This window comes from Bombus vosnesenskii, unplaced genomic scaffold (assembly GCF_011952255.1).
Source record: "Bombus vosnesenskii isolate JDL3184/JDL3185 unplaced genomic scaffold, Bvos_JDL3184-5_v1.1 scf7180000014535, whole genome shotgun sequence".
Lineage (NCBI taxonomy): Eukaryota > Metazoa > Arthropoda > Insecta > Hymenoptera > Apidae > Bombus > Bombus vosnesenskii.
Genome location: NW_022883506.1, coordinates 829,974 through 851,875, shown reverse-complemented (window position 1 = coordinate 851,875; position 21,902 = coordinate 829,974). Strand labels below are relative to the sequence as shown.

Below are 21,902 nucleotides of genomic sequence, written 5' to 3'. Positions count from 1 at the left end.
CTTTCAGGATATTTGAATTATGAAATAACTCATTTCTAATTTAGAAACTCTTGTGCACCATTGTCAGTGGGAGGAAGCGATCGCTCGAAATAAATAACGTGACATTTTCTGTTTTTCTCTTGATTTTCTTCGACGCGAGAATAGTTTGATCCCTCCGGTACATATCATTCTGGCTGGTTCTGTATGATTGATACGTCGAGATGTAGTACCAGTAGCAACTTGCCAGAACGATGTTGCTGCCAGCTGTCGTTACGAAGATAGTTTGTACCAGTCAAGTTTCATCGCAGCGCTAACTTAGTTCAGTGGGCGAGAATCGCGGCAGAGCTGTCTAGTTAAATGATATACGTACGATGCTTCGTTGATCCGGTCGATTTTGCTACAGATTATTTTGATTGGAGTTTCCGGACTGTAAATCTCGAACATTTTGTTTTTAAATCGTGCGTGCTCAGCAAATAATGCTATGTCTTATAAAAAGAATGTCGTTTAAGAATGTACGTTCGTCTGCGTGAACAATACGAAACAGCAAGTTACCTGTTACGTATTTTTTATGGATGCTAGAAGCTTGTAAAGAAAATAGATCAGTGCTAAATACGAAATCCGAATGATTAAGGGATTACGCTTAGATTTCTAAGGAAGGAGACAATAAAGTAAACCCGGGCTGCCTGTAATTAATAGCGTTATACCATTGTTAAGCGGACCAATAATACGACCAACTGATCGTAAGCTATGTAAAGTCCTAACTGATATCTGCTCTGCAGAGGGGGGCTCGAAACCAAGAATCTCTTTCCCTCTCCACATCTTATTCTAGTCCAACGAACGGGCATGTTCAGTTAGCACGAGTGTCTCTTACTCCATTCAACGATCGTTTGACATCCGAGGAAACGCAGACGCCAGCGGCGAATGCCAGTCAAATTACCGTAAATCGAACTAGCAGGCAGTTCCGAAAGGCTCCCCCGAGACGACTAAGACCCGGTCTTAGTTCGTGCATTACCGGTTATTGAATTCCGAGCTCCGAAAACGAGGATCACGCCTCGTCGCGCGGTCACTGGACGCGTACGCTTTACTACACTTCCCCGAAGCTTCGATTGCACCGAGAGCGTCTTCTAAACCCGAATACCGGTGACGCTAAGAACGAGATCAAGAGTATCATGAACTCTGGTTGCTAGTCGCTGCGAATCGTGTATCACGATTCAAAGGAATTCCCTACTACTACGAATCTTGGTTACGACCACTGAGTTCCTGTTAACGAGGAAGGAAGATAGTTTCGGTCTAAGCACGAACGTTTTGCTTAGTATGAAGAGTAAGAGAAAGAGAGAGAGTGAGAGAGAGGGGAAGGGAGAGAGAGGGCATAGAAATGTGTTCTTAGGGTTCTATCAAGATGTTCGGATAGCGTTTGCAGCTTGTTCGAGAGAGGTTGATTAATTAACACATTGTACTATCTGTTTCGATTAGGTTTCTAGAGACGTATAGTGGATCGAGGAAGCGTTTACGTGTATAGGCCATAAAATAAGCATGATACAGTATAAATTGTTTTGACATTCGATTTAAAAAAATATAATAAATGTTGAAGAATGTCCATGATCCCGCAAATTCAAAATACTCCTTTATCTTTCTTTACTTTCCAGTTGAGAAAAATTTCCTAGATTGACTTCCAAATTTGAAGAAAGTTCGACGAAAGAAATAACAATGAATCCTGTTATTAAAATGAGAGTAGCCCCTTCTGATTGAAGCTCGGTCTATCGGAGTGCAGCAATCAACGAGCGTCGGATTTACGGGTACATAGGGTGAACTGCATTAACCGGCGCCAACCAGCCCTGCGAGAGCGGCTGCGTGGAAAGTGCTATCAGCCGAAACACATTTTCCACGTGCGACTGCCCGCCATTTTTCACGGTTCGTTTGCCGCGAAATCGATTTATCACAGAACGCGCGAGAGCGACCCGGTGCCGTCGCTTCTCCAACGTCAGTTAGTCTTGCCCCTTTTCCGCTTTATTGGTCGTTCTTTAGCTCTGCATCGTCCGAATTACCCAAGCTTGTTCCGTGATTTCAAGGCGTTTGACTCTGATTAGGAAACACTGTTCGATGGACAAACTAACGGAATCGACATCCGTTACTCCAATGATTTGCATCAATTAGCTGCTTATGGTCTGAAATGCGCTATCTAAATTCAATAACTCCTAAATCACATCTTACTTGAAAATTTGCTCCACGCAGAAGTTGTATCTTATCAAGAGGGTGTAACATGTAATATAACATATGTAGAAATTTATTTGATGCGGTTAGCTTGTTTTATATTCTACCGTTAATTTTCCTTTTTTCTACTCGAATGTATTCTTTCATGAAATTCTAAATGAAAATATATTTCAATGGAGGATAAGCTAAACTTGACAACATCCCAATATCGCATGTCGAAAAAACCTGTATTACTATCAGGTTTCGTCGACGCTGCTTATCAAAATTTATGAGAAAGTTCAGAAGTTGAACGCAATTTCGTTGAAACTGGAACCAAAGCCGTCGTAATTCTTTCCGAGTGGACCATCGGTGGTCGACGAAGCTATTAAGAAAGGGCAAGGTCAACAGTAATACCGTTATCATGGTTGCTAAACAGCTAAACAGCTGTTTGCTTATCGTGACCCGACATCCATCTCGTTAAACGTAATAGCTGCCGCTTCTGTCCGCGCCTGGTAATCTGATCGAGCGAACACCCGCGATTTGCCATATATGCTCGTAACCATAACCCTCGGATTCACGAAATAGCTACTTTTCGTAAAGTCCGCGAATTACGATCTCCCGAGGCATGCTCGATTCCCCACGCGAATGCATCAGACCGTATCTGGCGTTAATGCACCTTCTCTTGATCCCCGCTCCCCACTGGATCAACATTCGTTTTCCGTTATTGCAGTTATTTCTTTTTCTTCTCTGTCCAATATTTGCAATTACTTTGAATTCGAAAATATAAAACGCTGATATTCCAAACTCTAGATTATAGCCTTAAATTAAGACATCGAAATATCTTTCGATGTCGATAGTCACGACTGTCGCACGATCTCTTCTAAAGTAAATAAAAGGATGAAGAACCGGATTCGAAGCGTAGACGGCGCACAATGCACGTTGGTAACGATGCAGATAATATCAAAGTTACATGTCGGCACAAGCACAGAGGAATCCCGGTGCACAGGACAGCAAATTCACTTAAGGTGGGAAACTATGTTCACGCAGAAAGTTTGCTCGGAATCTCACGAAGGGGCCTCTAAGCATTTAACTTTGCTGACCCAAACAGCTTGCCAAACTGTTCGCATCAGCCAGTTTGGATTTCGGCACGGCACAGCATGTGCGTGCGCCAAATTGAACAACGTAATTGCCGAAAATTTAATCGACATTATAGCAACAACGTATAGCTATGCATTACGCGCTCGAAATCTCATCCTCTGTTTATAGCGAATCGCATTAGCGAAAGTTTCTGTTTATACACTGCCGCGGCGGATCTAGTGCGGAAATATCGGTTCATCTCCAGTCGACAAATTATGTGCAACGAATTCGAACGAATTTGCAAATTGTAGGCACGTGGCAGGCTTTATTTATACCTATGACGTTAGGTAGTAAAATTGTATTCTAAATATTAGATAGGCAAGTATTCTAAGAGTGATTTTAAAAATTTGTTTCTTCTGTTCTCCTATATAAGCAAAGTATGACTTACGGGGAATATAAGCTACAGAGGTTTATGCAGAATGTTTAAGATCATGATCTTAGTCAAAATGAAACTTACAAGTTCACCCAGCTAGTAGTCTTGCCTTCACGTGCTCTAGCGTATCAAGATAAATGAATCCATCTTTACTAACCCACATAAAAATCTTTAAACTAACTGTAGACACGCAAACCTGTCTTGTTACAGACCTGCTTGCATTCTTCATTCTTTTCTTCGAATCTTCATTTTGCGCTTTGCAAACGATTGATGCACGTGGATTTTCGACCAATCGCGGAGAGATGCAATCGCGAGGAGAGACGTCAACGGGAGTCGTAAATCCCCGTTACGATTATAATAACCGACACCACGAGTTGATCGATCCCCTGATTTCCGTTAAGATAATAGGGTTAAGATAATGATTCAGTTTGTATAACACTGTGATTCACAGAATTATAAATTACATATTTTTTCCACTTAAGTTACACTGTTGCTTATAATATATATCGTCGACAATGAGTTAGCGTGTAGAGACGCGATACACTGGCACAATATTCGTTGAGGATAGAGCAAGGCTCTTAGAGTTTTGTTATAGTTGATTAACCCGTTACTGACATGTTGACTTTTCTAGCGGTGTAGGAGAAGTAGTTGACTTGACCCTCCTGATGGCGTAGGAGAAGTAGTTGACTTGACCCTCCTGATGTCGTAGGAGAAGTAAGGTACAGTGACGATGCTATGTCGGAGGAAAGCTAGCGATGGGTGTGTCTAGCGCACGGGACCATCGGATTTGTTCATGACATTTTTGGTCAGGAAAGTGAGGGCAGTATACATTGCTCCTGATTGGATAAACGAAGGTTAGTGGACTAGGAAGGGTCTTAGCCGCCCTCGATAGAAAGTTGCTAGTAGGAAGCATCGTACGTGAGAAAAACTAACTTTCCCGTGTCAAGCCGTAGTAGACAATCATCTTTAGAAAATAACTTGGAAACACGATGTTTGTTCGGTCTGAAGGACCTTAACTAGCAAATTACTGGGATTTATGATGGGTCCTTAAGACTATTGGGGGTACGCAGTAAGGATGAGCGGACATCTGGTTCCCGTCTGGCCCGCGGGGTATGGCTTGGTCTAGGTAGTGTGTCGCCCGACGTAACAGCACGTATATCGTAATAAAAAATATTGCCACTGTTATTCTATGTTATAATTGCAGAAGCAAACCTTTTATAACAACAATTAATTATTTACGACAATAATCTCATAACATCTTTGAAATTAAACATATTCCAGAGAATGTTACATGAACTTACTACAATCACGTGCTGAATGTATTGTACCATAAATTCGTTTTAGTTAACTAATTGTGTTTTAGCTATCAAATATGTCGTAACAAGTTCAATAAGCGGAGAAACCAATAAAACTAATAAACCGTTGTAAGGAAAACGTTGCAAAGCATTTATTTATTCAAATAATGCGCGTCTATTTATCCAGTCAGAATACCGCATGTCAGGGTGTAACTGTTTTCCCGCTTAATTCGGTCGCGACTGAAAGATTCCAATCCATACATATTAACGTCGACTCTTATTAAATTTCGCTGCTGCCTATGAGAAGATTAAAATCTCGCGAGATTCCAACGCGAGGAAGGAAACAGCAAAACTTTCGACCGAAGAGATAAACTGTAGTCCGAGAATTCTGCGGCTTTTATGCTGGTTAATCCCTCCGTCGCGTTGGTGCAGGGACACTGTTTTTCTTTAATCCTGAACCACATCAGGTCGCTAACGTTTTGAATTTCAAGCAATATCATTGTTAATTATGCTGGTAAGTTTCGTGTAATTCAATTGCAACTGTACTTTGTAAAAATTTTCTTGACTGACTGGTTGTGTCACTGTAAACTTTAACTTCCTGGAAACTCTACTTCGTTCAGACACGATTTTGATTCTTTGCTGCTAAAGTACAAAAATTGTGGCAAGAAAAATGTACAATTTGTTTTATAATTTATTAAGCTTTAAATAATTTGATAAATTGTTTCTACAATTTTAAATTATTACAGTTTTGAATTATTCAATCTTTTCAACCAGTTTGAAGATATAGTATTTTGCGATTCTTTTAGCGGCCATGGTACATTCGGTTAATCGGCACACAATGGAACTCTATGTTGCCATCAAATAAGATACCATGAAAATCTATCGTCATTTACGTAAAATTTCAATAAACGTTCTTAATCGAAGAATACGGGACTGCGGGTTCGCTTCTGTGATGAATTTAAGACCACGGCTGACAAACCCGTAAACCAAACCATGCGGTCTTAACCCATCAAACCGACGGGTGTACCTTTGACACTGTTTAACTTCCAGCTGAATTAGCTTTTATCCACCTTCGGGCTTGTTCTCTGCACATTATTCTCTGCACATTGTTCTCCCACAATCTAACTCGACGACGTTTACATTTCGTGGTGGCTCCGGTTAATATTTAAACTGTATGCTGCGCAAGGTGAGTCATTTCACCCTCGGAGGTTTAAGTAAGCGTGCACAAGGTAGTGCGCGTTCACAACACCAAGGAAAAATGCCCCGTGTCGATACCATGAGATATTCGAACGATTTCTCTCTCATCCAACGGTATTTGAGATCGTTAGTGTTCTCCGTGAAAGAAAGTAATACCAGTCTCGCGTGTGACTCGTGGAACGCGAGTTCCAAGGGTCCTGTGGCAAGGAGGTTTAACGCGGTAACTCGACTCAACTGCCCTTTATTGCAGGCTATTCGTCAAGGAGAGCAACTTACGAACCTCCTTTCTTCTCGTCCGTGAAAAGTGAATTATCCGTCTGAAACGATTCTCCATTGTTACGTTTCGTTTTTATCTTACCCGCTAGTCTTCTCGCGTTCCTCCAAATAACTAAATTCAAACCGGTGATGGTGTTTTATATCATAGTTTAATGTTACGGACGTGATTGTTCGATTACACAATAAGATTTGGGAAAATAGTTCCCGTGAATGAAATTCAGTTTCGTGAATAGCCGGAAAAAATAATATATAATGAAAATTGTGAATTATTTAAGACGATTTCGTCTTAAGTTTGAAGTTTCGACTTAATAATTGACACAACTGATAACTAGTGAAGTCTATATTATGATTATAATATATATTTTTACTTCTAATGCTTGCGAGTTTTACACGTGTTTATAATATCCGATATTAGTTTCATTGAGTTGCCGATAATTCTAACGTCTAATTAACGCCGTGAATAAGTATTTGTTTCCAGATATTTGGTATTTTCATAAAATCCACACGAGAATTTACAGGCTTGTCAGATTGCACAGGTAGGAATTATATCGACCGCAAATTTTATGGGGGTTGCTGGCTTAGGGGTTAATTTCGTTCTATAACGACTTGGCCGGAGATGTTGCGGTTCATGTTGTTTCGAATATTCCTCTTGGTACGTAGACAGTTTGGTAATTATTCTTTTTGTCGGCTATACGATTTGTACGCTGACAACAAACTTTGCTTTATGCGTTGCATAATTGTTCAGTCTTGAATATTAATTCGTATAAATACTTTCTTTCCTTAGCTTTGATTCGTTATGTCCTCTTATTATTTTACTCCTACAAATTAAGTAGGAAGTGGAATCCTAAAAGTCACTGAAAATCAAATCCTCAACCAAAATAAAGAAGACCAAATCAAAGGAATAAGAAGAAGGAAAATCCTTAGTTACACGTACAATGAAGTGAACAGTGACGTATCTGGGACCTTCTGGCGTCGCATACGAAAGAGAGCAGGGAAGAAGAGGACTGACGAAGCGTGGGTGGACTAAAAGACGATGGAACATCGAGTCGTAACACTCGTCGAAAGGTTTCGTATAGCAAGCCTCGTGCTTGCAATAAGGGTCTAAAGCGTCACGCCTGGAGCTGGCTCTCTCTCCAGGAACCTTTCTGCTCCCTTCTCACTCTGAGACGGAATGTTTTGCATTTTAAGAAGGTGTCGGATATCCTTTGCGCTATCCGAAGACAGCAGTACCTCGTCGGCCGGCATCGGGAACCTGGGAATACTGCATAAGAAGAGGGCCGAAGGGATGGTTTGCCACCCCTGAAATCCAAAGTAATTCACGAGGCTCTATTACATGTTAGGACACTCTCGCCGGGATAACTGGGAAAATCGGGGAGATTTCACGACGATCTATGCGATTGTATGTCATTCGTGAACGACAATGTGATAACGCAGCGACGCGCGGCAGCGCTGACGATGATTCATGAAAGTTTTAGGATTGGTCGGGGATTAAATGATCTATACTTTTTAAACATTTCTCACTTTCTTTTGTTTATATTTCGATAATTACGTTAGTTTTAGTTCGAGTTAGTTAGATATTTAGTTAGAGGTTAATTGCGTTCGAATTAACTTTTGAAATTCTTCCATTATAGTTGATCAATTAAAATTTCTTTTGTATATTCTAAAATAAAGCAAGTCTAAATAAAATAGTGATGATGTGCAAACAAGCATTCATTTAGTTACTGGTGATATTTATAAAATATTAATATCGAACATTTAAAATGGTACTGATGGAACTTCAGGGATGAAACATTTATAAATATATAAATACCGATTTTGAGTGTTCGAGAAAACGGATAAAACTCATAACGTGTTGATCTTATTAACGTATGAATGCTATTTATTATTACTATTAGAATAGAATTAATATCTTAGGAGAGTTATTCCATACTACAAAAATTTGTATATTTCAATTAAAAAATTTAAGTTATATAAAATTTTATATGACTTTGTTAAAATATTAAATTAAATTTTTAAGTTGAATTATGGTTCAAATTACATTTCACAGAAAAATCACTATTATTCGGATAAAATGACTCATGAACATAATACATTTTTTGTTGTCGTTCACGATTTTCTTATTGGATCCAGTCTTATATTTAGAGATTTTTCTAGTTACAATTAAATCAAGTTTATCTCTAGTGACATTTACACGCCTTTGGTTACATTCAAGGCTGTAATTTTCTTATAGTGTTTAATTACAACGATACATTCATAACGTGTAGCACGGATAAAATTTCGAGATCTACGCTGAACTTTTATCGAACACGAGATATTTCGTGATCCATACACGACATGTTAATTACCTTCAAATTACTTTAAAAAACTATAGTCAGAACGAATAGTCTGGAAACACGGACAGAAACAAATAACTAGTACCTATCTTTCTCAATTATTTTGAAAATTAAACTAATCGATAGATAGATAGATCAAGATTGCAAAGGTCACTTGATATCGTTATGATATAAGGCTGTTCCCGACTCGCTGAATCCATTAATTTTGTTCTATTTCAAATCAATCAAACGGCTGTGATGCAATATTTGATATGACAGGTTTCAATTTTCTTCCTAGGTATGTATGTGTTGTAGACACGAATGTAATTGGTAAATTATATCTTTACAACGATCCTATCGAATTAATTCAATTCGTCAACCTCGTTCTCAAATAATATGGTTGAAACTAAAGGAGTTCAACGAAAAAAAGTTTATCGTTTTAAAATATAAATATAATATAAAAAGAAATTAATTAATAAATATTAATTTTGTTCTGCGTTTCTGTCTTGCAGCTTCAATTAATAAAGAGACATATTACGTGTTCATCTTCTCCCCCCCCCCCCCCTTACTATAGACTCGTTCTGTATATATTATTTTTGTTGTTTTATTTAAATTTATGACTACTATTATTTATATTACTCGAGGAAGTAAAATAAATCAGTCACTTTAAACAAAACAAAAAAAAAAAAAATTAATTTAGAGTCAAACGCACTTGGGCCTGCATAAGTCGTCCGATAGCCCGCACGGCGTTCGAGTGTTGAAAAGGAGCAAGTGATGATATATTTTATTAAAAGAAGAAATAATCTGAAGTCACTATACATAAAAGTTCAGATTCTTACCTATTTTCACGTTTCAATCGTACCTCTATATTAAAAATTCCTTATTGTATTTGACGTACCAAAATAACGTTTGTTTCAACTGGTCAACGTCACTTGGAACCAGCTATAAATACAGAATTCTGGTCGAAGTCTGGGGCAAAGAACCAGCTCCAAAAACAGAGGAAAAATCCTCTGAAAACAGAGGAAAGGAGAGAGGATGCCAGGATCGTCGATGTGGTCAATTCTAAGGGAATAGCCGTGAAGAGAGTAGAATTTAATCGAGTCCTTATTTACCAGGGCCCTTGCTCAAAGAAGCCACCAGATGAAACCGATGTGGAGCCATTCGTTTCAATGCTCACCGCTTGGTAAACTTTGCTTTCTCCGCCATTGAAAACCGGAACACTAGCTTCTCGGCTGCTTGAACGTTACATCCGTTCAGTTCTCTGAATTATCCTGACCGCAGATTTCTTTTGTTCAAAGTGACTGCTCTGCAAGTAGCGATAAACCGTGATTGTGTACTTTCCATCCCTGTTTCTACCGGGGTAGAATAATTTTTCAAAGGGGTGTTTTAAGTTGTGCATGCCAATTGAAGGAATCATGCTACACATGACTAACGGGTAACAAAATTGCATAAATAGTAAAGCATAAATTACCATATATGAGAAATATTATATAATCATATAAAAAAGAGAATACGTTTCGCCATTCCGTGGTTTCATATTTACACGCTCATAAAGTCGATGAAATATCAGTTTGATTGGTAGGGAGATATCGAAATAAATTGCTCAGAATAGATCGAAAACAAAATTCTCATTACTTTACGATTAGATTATATATTATATATTGTATATTGTGTGTATATATATACAATTGATTGTAACTTTAGCTCAATGGAATTTGATTAAAGACAGTCATTGGCAAGAGGATATTTTCGGGATTTTAATATTAACGAATATACCTTTGCATGCTTAGAATTGTAGCGGCACATGAGTCATCGGACGATTCGAATCGGGAATGGCTCATATTGTTGTGCCTTGGAGTGTTAACGCTGTTTCGATCTGATAGATTCAAGAAATAACGAACTCTAGATTAAAACATCATCACCGTTATTTGTAATCGCCAACCGGAATTACATTCGAACTTTTTATAATAACAACTGTAGTTATAAATATCACAGCGAGTTCTACGATAGAATCGAGTGAGAGACGATTGCGACCGGCATACACTATCTCTGCACTTGTATTCAAAATGATTTTAAAATACATTGACCATTACATTTTACCGCTCGTCTCTTTAATACACTAGCACGTTTAATACCAGCTCAGAATTGTCCTTGATTAACTAAGACACAAATGTAGTAAATGTTCTAATGTTCGTAAATGTTCTAATATGGAAAATTTATGTTCTGTCCTTTGTCCACATCTCCTCGCGTGTATAACATGTAACATAGCGCTGAAATGCAGAGAGAATATCCATGTGACAAAACTAGCTCGTCCGCATCGAGTCGTAGAAGTCTTTTTACAAATCTCACTTTCTCGACAAAAGGACACAGAAACAGGCAGCCATTAAAGAACTGTTCGCTTTAAGAAGCTGTTCCAATACGTTCGAATGATTTCGTGCACTACATTGTAACTGATTTACGATGTCAAGCCATTAAGACGCTAGCAGCGTGTGGAAAATAAAAGTGCTATCGTGCATAAGCTATACGAAGGAGACAAAAATCTAGAAGAAGAAAATCCGAAAGAGAATCCGCATAGGGAAACTTTATCCAATTTATATCGGACCAGACGACATTTGGATATTTTCACATTTATATTGCACAAATGTCTTATTTTAAGGATATTCCCTTTTTGTCTTATTTTAAGGATATTTCGCTTTTATTCGACATATACATGAATGATGAAGGCATATCGAATGCAATGTTAATGTCTGTAAAAGTGCAATGACAGATTATGATCGTTCCTGTCCATAGAAACTGCAAAGAAAATGGGCCAGTTACTAATATTGTCATATAGGCGCTATCATTCTTCCGTGTAACATGTTTCAAAGAAAATAAATATTTTGCATAAAGATTTTTAATTGTAATTTTTCAATAAATTCATTCAAATGAGCATCTTTTTTCACTTCGATTTATTAAGAAAAGAGAAAGAGAGAGAGAGAGAGGGAGAGAGAGAAAGAAAATTATAAAATGTAGAAATAATATAAAAAGAAAAATAATGGATATTTGCTTCTAATATTCCAATTCGTTTTTCAGTTAAATTTCGTAATATAGGGCGAGCAACATTAGTACGTATCTAATATTTTTATTAAAGTCGACGCAATGTAACATTCGTAGACATCATGTTCACGCGGGAAGACAGTAGAAAATGAAAGCAATTTTAACAGAGGGAGGAAAATCAATGGAAGTGGTAGGATAAAGGAAGAAGGTTCAAAGGGATGCACTTTGTTCTGCTGAAGCAATTCAAGGAGGATGTTTATTTAAATTTTCAGGTAATTTACATCCACTTGCCGCACCGTATCACTTTTCTTCTTCTTCCATTCCATTCGGATGCACTTTTATTGAATTCAGGAAATTTGTATTCACGTCCCGTCAAAAGATTTCTTAATAGAAATAAATAAATTGCACTAGCGTAACTGCCTTAAAAACAGTTACACGAGCAGAAATAAAATACAAGATTTTGTGAAAAATAATAAAATAATAATATTTAATATTTCTTTTCAAGGTGAAGAAATATAATATAAGTTATACAATACCAATTCACATCTTCTGAGAATACGTAAAAAACCCTTTTATTTGATATTTCCTGTATATATTATAATATATACTATATACTTATATATTAAAATTCAACACAGTTCAAATTCCAATAAATAATTTCCATGTTACGACGAATAAGTTAAGCGGAAAATCAAATCGCGAGCTCTTGAATAAATTTATTTAAGGATAAAAGGAAACGAAGACGAAAGTGAGTCCGTTTCCTTCTCTTTTGGTTGGAAATGAATTGAATTAAAAAAGAACGTTTTATAAAATGAGAGACCAGTTATTAAAAGATGTTCAACTCGTTTAACAACATAAATTATTTATCATGTATCCGTCGACTTCAAAGATAAGCTTTCAGCGTTCCTTAAATAAAACATGCCCTGAAGAATCTTAAGGGATCAAGAAAATCAAGCTTGCAGCCGCTGTTAAAGCTGGCGAGATAGGGAGCCATGTAATTCCCCGTGGAATGAGAAGGGTGAAAGTTGCTTCCTGAAACCATTCGACGGAGGATCTTTATTTAAATTTTAAAGCTCTTTACTATCTGTATACTTTTGTATCAGTCTTCGTCTTCGAGGTAGAATAAAATCAAATTTTTTTTTTTATTTCTTTTCCTTTCCACCTTTTTCTTTTTTTTTTTTTTGTTGTTGTTACGCAATATCTGATATTCGCTCCGTTCTTTCTGAATGAAAGTTAAACAACCGCCCATAGGAAACATAGTGCGTGAAAATACCAGGAGAAACATTATCATCTAGATAGGATGTCGATCGCGAACGAAATAATACAGCCAACTCATTATCGATACAATTTAGAATTCTATATTCGCGGGATATTTTTTAATGTTTTGGAGTAGCGCATAAATTCGCGCGGTAACAAAACTTGGTACAACGCGCGCGTGAACAGGAAGAGTACATAAGCTAAAAGGTAGCATATTTAATGCAGACGTTTGCATGATAAATTAAAAGCCTGGGATAGTTATGACTTTTGAATAATGTAATAGAAAAATATAGTTGCGTGTGAAAAAGTAGATGTTATAAAAAGATATACAAATTTTTATGGGAAGAACTGGACCCAAATAAATGTTGGTACTAAATATTCTTCGTCTACATTCGACACATAACTAAAATCTCTGCTTTATCAGTTTGCATTACAAAGTGTCTCATATAATGTTATACCTTGTTCGTGTTTAAACGTTAATACACTCCATTCTCATACTTCCCTCCTTTTTTGTCGCGAATGTTGAATTATGCTCGGGTCGTCTCGAACTTCATGAAGAATGTGATGGCAGGAAAGTTCGAGGTCTCTGGGTGTATTGTTACGAGGTTTAAGTTAAAGTGAAGCACTCCCATCCCATGGAGGCATTATCAGAAGCGCGAGGGTTCCTATGGAAAACCATTCGTTGTGGCGGAATTACTTTTTTATTGGAGGAACTCCGCAGGTCTAAGCGTAGTAAAGCCTGCATGACTTATTTTCTGAGATTTAACATGTCGAAAAAAAACAGTCGGATTAATCATGGTAAATGTATATCTTGGAATTTAAGTAATTCGACGTTCAACCGAGGAATAACGACAATCAACATTTACAAAACTCTGTTTTGGATATTATTACATTAAATACGCTTAATTCGTTTATTGATACTCAACATGTTTGCACTACGAACTATTTTAGTGAATTATTTGATATGATTTTAATTATTCGATACAGTTAACTATTCTGATATATTCGATTATAATCTTGCATTATAGGCGTTACGTTATTGATATTATTATTAATGTACCTATATATTAGAATTTGGTAAAACATTCATATAAATCTAAAACGCGAAAATCACATTCGGAATATCACAATGAGTTGTTGATAATTGAGAATTATTTTAAGATTTTAAAAATTTAACAAAATTATAAACATATAGCTTATATATATACATATATATAACTGCTTAACTGAGTTATTACTAAAACAATAGAAATTTATTTTGTAAAAAATTACAATATATATTAATATATATATATTAATATATATATGTATTAATATATATATATTAATATATATTATATACATATATATAATATATATATATTAATATATATATATGTATTAATATATATATATTAATATATATATATATTAATTGTATATATATTGTAATTTTTTACAAAATAAATTTCTATTGTTTTAGTAATAACTCAGTTAAGCAGCTAATGGAGCGAAATACAAAGAAACATTCATAATTACAAAAAAACAAAGTTGAACCGGAAATATTGCAAAACGAATCTGTATTCCATATCACTTACGTTGCTTTTCAATCAGCATCGATCCATGCTGCAAATGAATACAGAAGTTTTCTCTCCGCTTTCCTAACTCGTAAATACGCTTTAAAAGACCCGATTAACCCAAATTCAACATTTCGATTTCCGTTCAGGTACCTTATCGATTATTGCAACTATCCCCACTTTTTAGAAATTATAAGGTTATTTTATGGAGCTTCGTGCATTTTTTGTATAAATTTTATTTTGAAGAATACATACAAAGGAATAAACTGAAACATACATATACCTACTGATATATACGATATAAATTTCTGATGTTGCAACTTCGTTTATTCGAATTTCAAAGAGTTCTTTTACGTCGATATTGTACGTATATGACAATTATAAGGCGTGCAAGAAATATTTTGACAACTGTTTGAAACTGATAGATAGTACTCCCGCTTGACATTTTAACTAATTTTTGGCTTCGATTATAGCCTTACGACTACGCTTTAAAAATAGTACAATTCTTTTTTTAGGTTGGAAAACAAACGAAAGAACAAAATAAACAGGTAACGTGTAATATTTAAAAACGCAATCGTTTGTCGCAGCTGCAGCGTATCGATGTTTCACATTCATTCGATGAACGCTGCTTATAAAATAAATGTTCGATTTTACGTCAGTAAAGTTAATACGCTGTTACGACACGTAACAGATTCCACCATTAGAAACAACAATCCATCACGGTGTTGTAAAGCAGCAAAAAATGGCTCGCTTCCCTTTTGTTCCTTTAATTCAAGGAACTTTATCGAATTTCCATAAAATATCACCGGCATCCGTCTTCATTCTTTTTCGTGGAGAACCAGGGCCGTATTCAACACGAGAATGCGGTCGAAACGTTGACGCACATTTTCAACCGCGGCACCGCCGTTGTTCGAGCCCGTTGTCTTTAATCGAGCATCTTGACGCTAATTTGCTCTTAATTGCTCGACGCCCGCGGCGCGTAGATCAAAACTTAATGGGAGAGTCGAGAGAGAAAGAGAGGAAGAAAGCGAGCGCGAGCTTGATGAATGAAAAAAGAAAAGTTACAGTAAGGAGGGCAAGTCGGGGTAAGAAACAGTTTGAAAACGAAAAAGATATACTAACGGGCAAAATCAAGTTTTCCCTCAGAAAAAAATTAGACAGTTAGATAGTTAATTTATCGTAATGAGTTACATTTTACATTTTTTGTAGAGGTTTATAACTAGAGGATATTTAAAGTAGGGTATTCTTGAAATATACTTCTACAGTAGAAAGATTTAAATTATCTATCATATGATACGAAAATATTAAATAATGTCATGAAAATGTTTGTCTTCTCGTTGATAGAAAGCTAAATTTATTTATTCAGAAAATAAGTAACAGACGATTCCGACAGAACATTTAATTATTCAACAATTCCCGATATTTAATTAGACAGACGATCCTGGTTTATTTACTGTGGATATCTGATACGTTATTTGTGGTCGTATCATAATAAACTTATTTAAAGGTATGAAATATAAAAAGCTTCCAATCGTTAAAAAAAGAGTTTCATTGATCCTGTAACCGCTTTGTTCCCGTCTCATAAGAGCGTGATCGAGTCGGGGAGCGCTTAGACGCGTGTTCGACAAACTCAAGCCAAGATTTATAGACGTGGACTGGTTATCGATCGCGAACTCCTGCTTGTATCGCTAGTAATTGGAACATTTATGAGCCAATCAATCACTTTTCTCGTTGCAGTCCCCCCTATGCTGTGGATACCGCACCAATTGGTTGGTGCACCCTCGGACCATACGGTTACACTGGAATGCCACACAGAGGCTCATCCGACTTCTTTGAATTACTGGACCAGGGAGGATGGCCTGATGATTCAGGGGAGCAAGAAGTACAAGACTACTTCGACGCCGGAGAAACCCTCGTACAAGACGCATATGACGCTTACGATATACGATTTGCAGGTAAGAACAGATTTCATTGTTCATCTTTTGTATCGACATTTCGGTATCCGTAAATAGTAAAATAATTTCGAAAAATAGTTGACAAAAATTCTTCGATAAATAAATATGATAAATAGTCAAATTTGTATCAACTATACTATACCGTAAAGGAATCAAGCTTAAACTCCATACTTTAGTACGCGAGGAACGTTCGTTAATAATTAAGTAAAGTAGTTCACGCAGCAGACAAGACTTATTAGCCATGCAAATGTTCTTACGGTAACATTTATTAATCATGATTTGCGAATAAATCATTATGACATTTCATGAATAAGCTACACTTATTTACTCACATTATTTATGTGGGTTCAGGAGGTCTGTGGTAATATAATGTTAAAGGAGGAAGAGAAGTAGAAAATTGAAGGAACAAGAAAAAGAAGATACTTTATCCAAATTAGATTCGTCATTGAAGTTATCTGTCAGTATATCTATTTCATAGTTAGATGCCAGGTATAGACCAAGTTAGAAAACGTACTAGTATAAAAGCGACGGCAATTGAAAATTTTTGGAAAACTGCGACATTGTCGCACATTTAATAAATTGATTACCAACACATATTCTAAAAAATATAGGTAATGTATTTTTCGATAAAATTTTACAAAAATTAATAATACGACACCAATTAATTTATTGGAAATACAAAAAGATATTATGAAAATTTGATGAAATAAAACCATAATGGCAGAAGTTTCGTTAGACACATGCGGATCATTAACTTTGTTCATATTCTTGGACCGACTACTATTCTGTATAATAAAATGAATGAGAGCCAGAGATGGAATACTGTTCCCCATTATTTCCATTACTTCTGTTATTATTATTTTTCTACTTTACTAAAAAATATGGAATAATTCTTCAAATTAGTCTGGTTCTCTGATAAACAATTATACTTTTTAATTATTATAAATATACTTTTAATGAAATATCACAGCGTCAAAATTAATACACTAACACATAAACACAGCATTTCATAGAAAAATTTGCAATTCTATTTTCTCGGGTAATCGTTTCAATCTCCATTCATCGCGTCCCGTCAAAGAATCGAGGAAGCAAAAGCGAATGCTCACCGATTGTTGAACTTCAGCCGATGTCTTTTAATTATTTTAATATCGTTTTCTCGTCGATGGATCGGAAGCGAATCGTTACTCTTCGATGAAACAAAAATCCCAATGTATCGACGCGAAAAATTACCGATTGAATTGCAACATCTGGCAAAGACAATTCGTTTGTCGTGTTCGCTGAAACATGTCTCGAAGCGACGCGTCGAAAATCGTTTTCCAAGGTTGAAATAAAATCATCTCTTGAACGATGAATTCATCGAAACAAAATTTATCCGCTTATTTCTCGAGTAAGAGTAAAGATAATTTAACGGGACTAAAAATATAAAGTAACGATTTTAAATAGAAATCGCGTATCGATTATTCTAAAATTGTGCATAAAGGTATAGGCTGAAATCGATCATCATTAATATTATTGAGATATAACTCGACGATGAACTAATTTTCCCTGCTAATTTTGCATCTTTTTATTTTAGTGCAATTAGGTAGGTACGTATATCACATGGCAGGTTGGTTCTTTCTTTTTGGGTGTTTGTTCGTTTGTTTGCGATACAAATATTCATCTATTCTCCGGTGTTCCCTGTAATAATAATTCCTATTTTTCCGTTTTTTCTTAAATAACATGGAACAAATATCGTGTGGTCTTTTTCCCTTGTTAAGTAATTTCTTGCCGTATTTTTTCTCGCACCGGTTGGTTATTCATGTATAATAAACAGCCGAGAAATCGATATTTTTCTTGCAAGAACATCTTAATTTTCATAGCCTATTAAATGTAATTATTGTTGTTATTAGCCATCGTTATTAACTTTTTATATTTTTTGAGAATCGTGTTTCGAGAGGTATTTACACGAGTCATTTGTTTAATAAAGATATGCAATTCTTTTGTGAAAATATAGTTGCACTACAAATGTATTCACGAAAAAAAAAAAAAATACATAAAAAGTTTTCCTTCGTCACATCCTCAGCCAAGCAAAAAATACTTCCCTTGTTACATATACAGGGTATTAAAAAATAAATGTGTAAAACTTCATGGAAGTATAGTACTGACTGGAAGGAGTAAAAGACATTTAATCAACACGAAACTTAAAATTAATTTTTTCGAAACAATCTTTTTATGATGACGAAACTTCCAGTACCGCGATGCCTCTTTTGCAAAAACGAGCAGAAATTTTCAAGATTATCTTTTTGTGAAATACTCTGAAGATTAGCTTCGATTCCAGAGGAAAATGCTCACCTACGGAACTCTGCCTTTAGTCGACATGAAGTGCCGCGAAGCCAACAGGTGATATTTGAAAAGTTTCGTGATATCTCACGAAATTTATTCCTAGATTATTTTCGTACATGTAGAGGATATCCTTAAGATAATCGTGTAAAAGAGAAATTTCTTCATGTCATCAGAATGACAGAATATAATATGTTCTTCTTCCTTCTTCTTCCTATCATTTTTTATCTTCTTTGTTGCATTTTAAGAGCATCGTCAAACATTTTTATCTAATTCTAACACTTTTATCCTACGTCTATACTTGCACAAAAATCTGACTCATCGAACGTCGCAAAACATCATTGTGCATAAGGTAAGCACAACATAAGAAAAATGAAAATGCGAGCAAATATAATCGGATCGATTGATATATTCATCTAACATACATTTCTTACCTCTATCGTTCGTTTTCACATAACATTTTTTCGGATTTTGTCAAATAACTGACTATTGTGTAAACACAACTTTGGTTAAAAGCCAACTCTGATCGACGCTTGATTCTGACGTTGTTACTATTCTGTTTTTCAGGAGGAGGATTACGGTAGCTACAAGTGCGTCGCGAAAAATCCACGTGGAGAGACCGACGGCACAATTCGTTTGTACAGTAAGTGTCGTTTGTTTACTCGCATTTTAAAATATCCCGCGGGAACGTTTGTCGAGCTAATGACGGATCGTTGCGGTGAGCATACCAGTGGTTCGCAAACAAGATACAATTTTGTCAGCTCTCCGTGTAAAGAATTTTTAGGTTATCTCTGCTATTTCGTATACCAAATAATCCTAATTAAATATTATTTATTTTTCCTACTTCCTCGTATAGCAATTTTTAAATTTCCTTCTTTTCGTAATTAAAGCGTTTTATTCCTTGACATATAGCCAAATTTTGCTTTCTTCATTAGAACAATTACACCGTATATTTGTTGATATCATTTCGTTCATCGAATTTCAAACGAGTACCTCATACTTTTGATCCAAATACATGATTGATATTTAACTTCTTATAAAAGTTATTTCCATAAATTGCTGAATGTTTAAATGTGATCTGTAAAATTTCGTGCTGTATCATATTGGAGATTGTAAAGTGCAAAGGGATAACAAAAATTGAGAAGCACTGGTGTACAGTCGTTCTGCAAGGTGTTTACAAAGTAGACGAAGACGAGACGAGAGGAGACATACTATTTACAGAGACACGCTGAGCGATTGGTTGCAGAACGTCCCTCGGTCAAAACGTTTGGTCCTAAATCGGATTTCACTAATTCGGGTTTCCTCGGCAAATATATACACGCAATTAATTAACCACCCTAGAAACCTCGAGGATCGCTTTTGCGGCGACCTATTAATCCGTGATTAAATCGTTCGCGAAATCACGCGGAAGCACCACTATTCTTGACTACCGCACAGTTACACCATTAGATTTGAGATACCGAATGATTACAACTGATTTTCGTGATTGAGAAACTTTATTCAGAACCGCTTTTAATAGAAAAACCAATTTTCCCGAAAAACACTATTTTTTTTAAAGAAAGTTCATATTTTCTTATTAGCGATTGAATACGTAAAATGTAAATTATCGTGGAACATTTGAATAAGTAGGTATATTAAATACCAAATTGAGCAAAGCAATTTGGAAGACAACGAGGAATTAGAGACAAAACACTGATATTACAAAACCTAGCAAAACTTGTCACGAAATCCTTACTTTTCTATTTATTTACCGTTGCACTGTCTAGCACTGGAATTAGGTAACCATCATCGGAAATTGTGGAAATAGTGTATCTTCAATTTTACCGCGCAGCTTCTTCTGAAATGGCGCGTATATCTCGCCTAATATATGCATATGACATAAAGAGCCGATGGAGAAATGGGCAGTCGCTGTGCAAACGTGAACGCCACGTACGAACACGTGCGCTCGGAAGGATGATTTCGGTGTGTTCAACCGGTATCTCCAACGAGAGGGGGTGAGAAAGAGCGAGGAGGCCGCTTTCCATTAGTATGCATCGGTTTTTCGCATTAGCGACATTCAAATGAAGCGAACGTTTAGCATAAAAGGCTACCGGCAAGAAAAAGGCTGCCAGTGATCCCTGCAGGCGATTACCTCTGTCCAACCGGATGAAAGCGGTCCGGATTCGTGGAAATCCGTGGCTGCGTAGTTAGTTCCTCTCGTGAACCCACGAGCTTGTCCATCAAACATTTCCAACGTGCCCACAAAGATGTGAAAGGAAGGTGTACAATTTCGACAAAGTTAAAGGGAATTTCATCTTTCGTCATCTACTCGTTTTATAGTTATTGCTAAACCTCGTCGATTGTTCTATAAATTTTAGATTCACATATTTTTAGTTTACAGATTATTTTAAGTATTACTCATTTCCTAACATACCAAGCATATTCAAACAATCGGGATATCAGTTTCTCTAGTTTCCTATTACAAAACAGACGAGTTCGTCTTTTCCGCTTGGCTGCGGGGCTAATAATGACCGCGACCTAATTATTGCAACAGCCACAAGCCTACAATATACAAAGGTCAATAGGAAACTGATCAATATATCGGTAACAACAATAATCCATCCGGTGAACTAGCTAATGTTATTTGAATATGAACAACAGCAATATTAAGTGCCATTTGATCAGGGAAGGCGTATATGCGTTCAGTCTTTGACCATAGATCTCTATGTTAGCATCGCCAACTATATGTATTCCAAGTGGTCGACTCGACACAATATAGGTGTAGTTGTAATTTTGAATTATTGTGTTATGTGATAGAAGGGACGCTGAAATTAGCTCGCCGTTGAAAACCACGTCGAACAATCGAGTGCGTTATAGGATCATGTTCGAGAATCGTCACTGATTATTAGCAGTTATTGGACGCACAAGCTTAGTTGATTAAATATCGTAGAAAGGCCATTAGGGACACTCGTACGTATAATCTAATAACGTAGGGATATCAGAACAATGATATCGATATTCTGTAACACTCGCTGTTAATC

General features: G+C 36.2%; 1 protein-coding gene across 3 annotated transcripts in view; it reads left to right on the top strand.

Moving 5' to 3' along the window:
- LOC117240037 (lachesin-like) overlaps positions 1 to 21,902 on the top strand; it is a 262,392-nt gene that overhangs the window by 189,437 nt on the left and 51,053 nt on the right. For all 3 annotated transcript variants that reach the window (XM_033505887.1, XM_033505886.1, XM_033505888.1), the window contains 2 exons: positions 16,346 to 16,563; positions 19,450 to 19,525. In XM_033505887.1, coding sequence (XP_033361778.1) covers positions 16,346 to 16,563; positions 19,450 to 19,525 — 294 coding nt within the window. The remainder of the gene's footprint in view (positions 1 to 16,345; positions 16,564 to 19,449; positions 19,526 to 21,902) is intronic.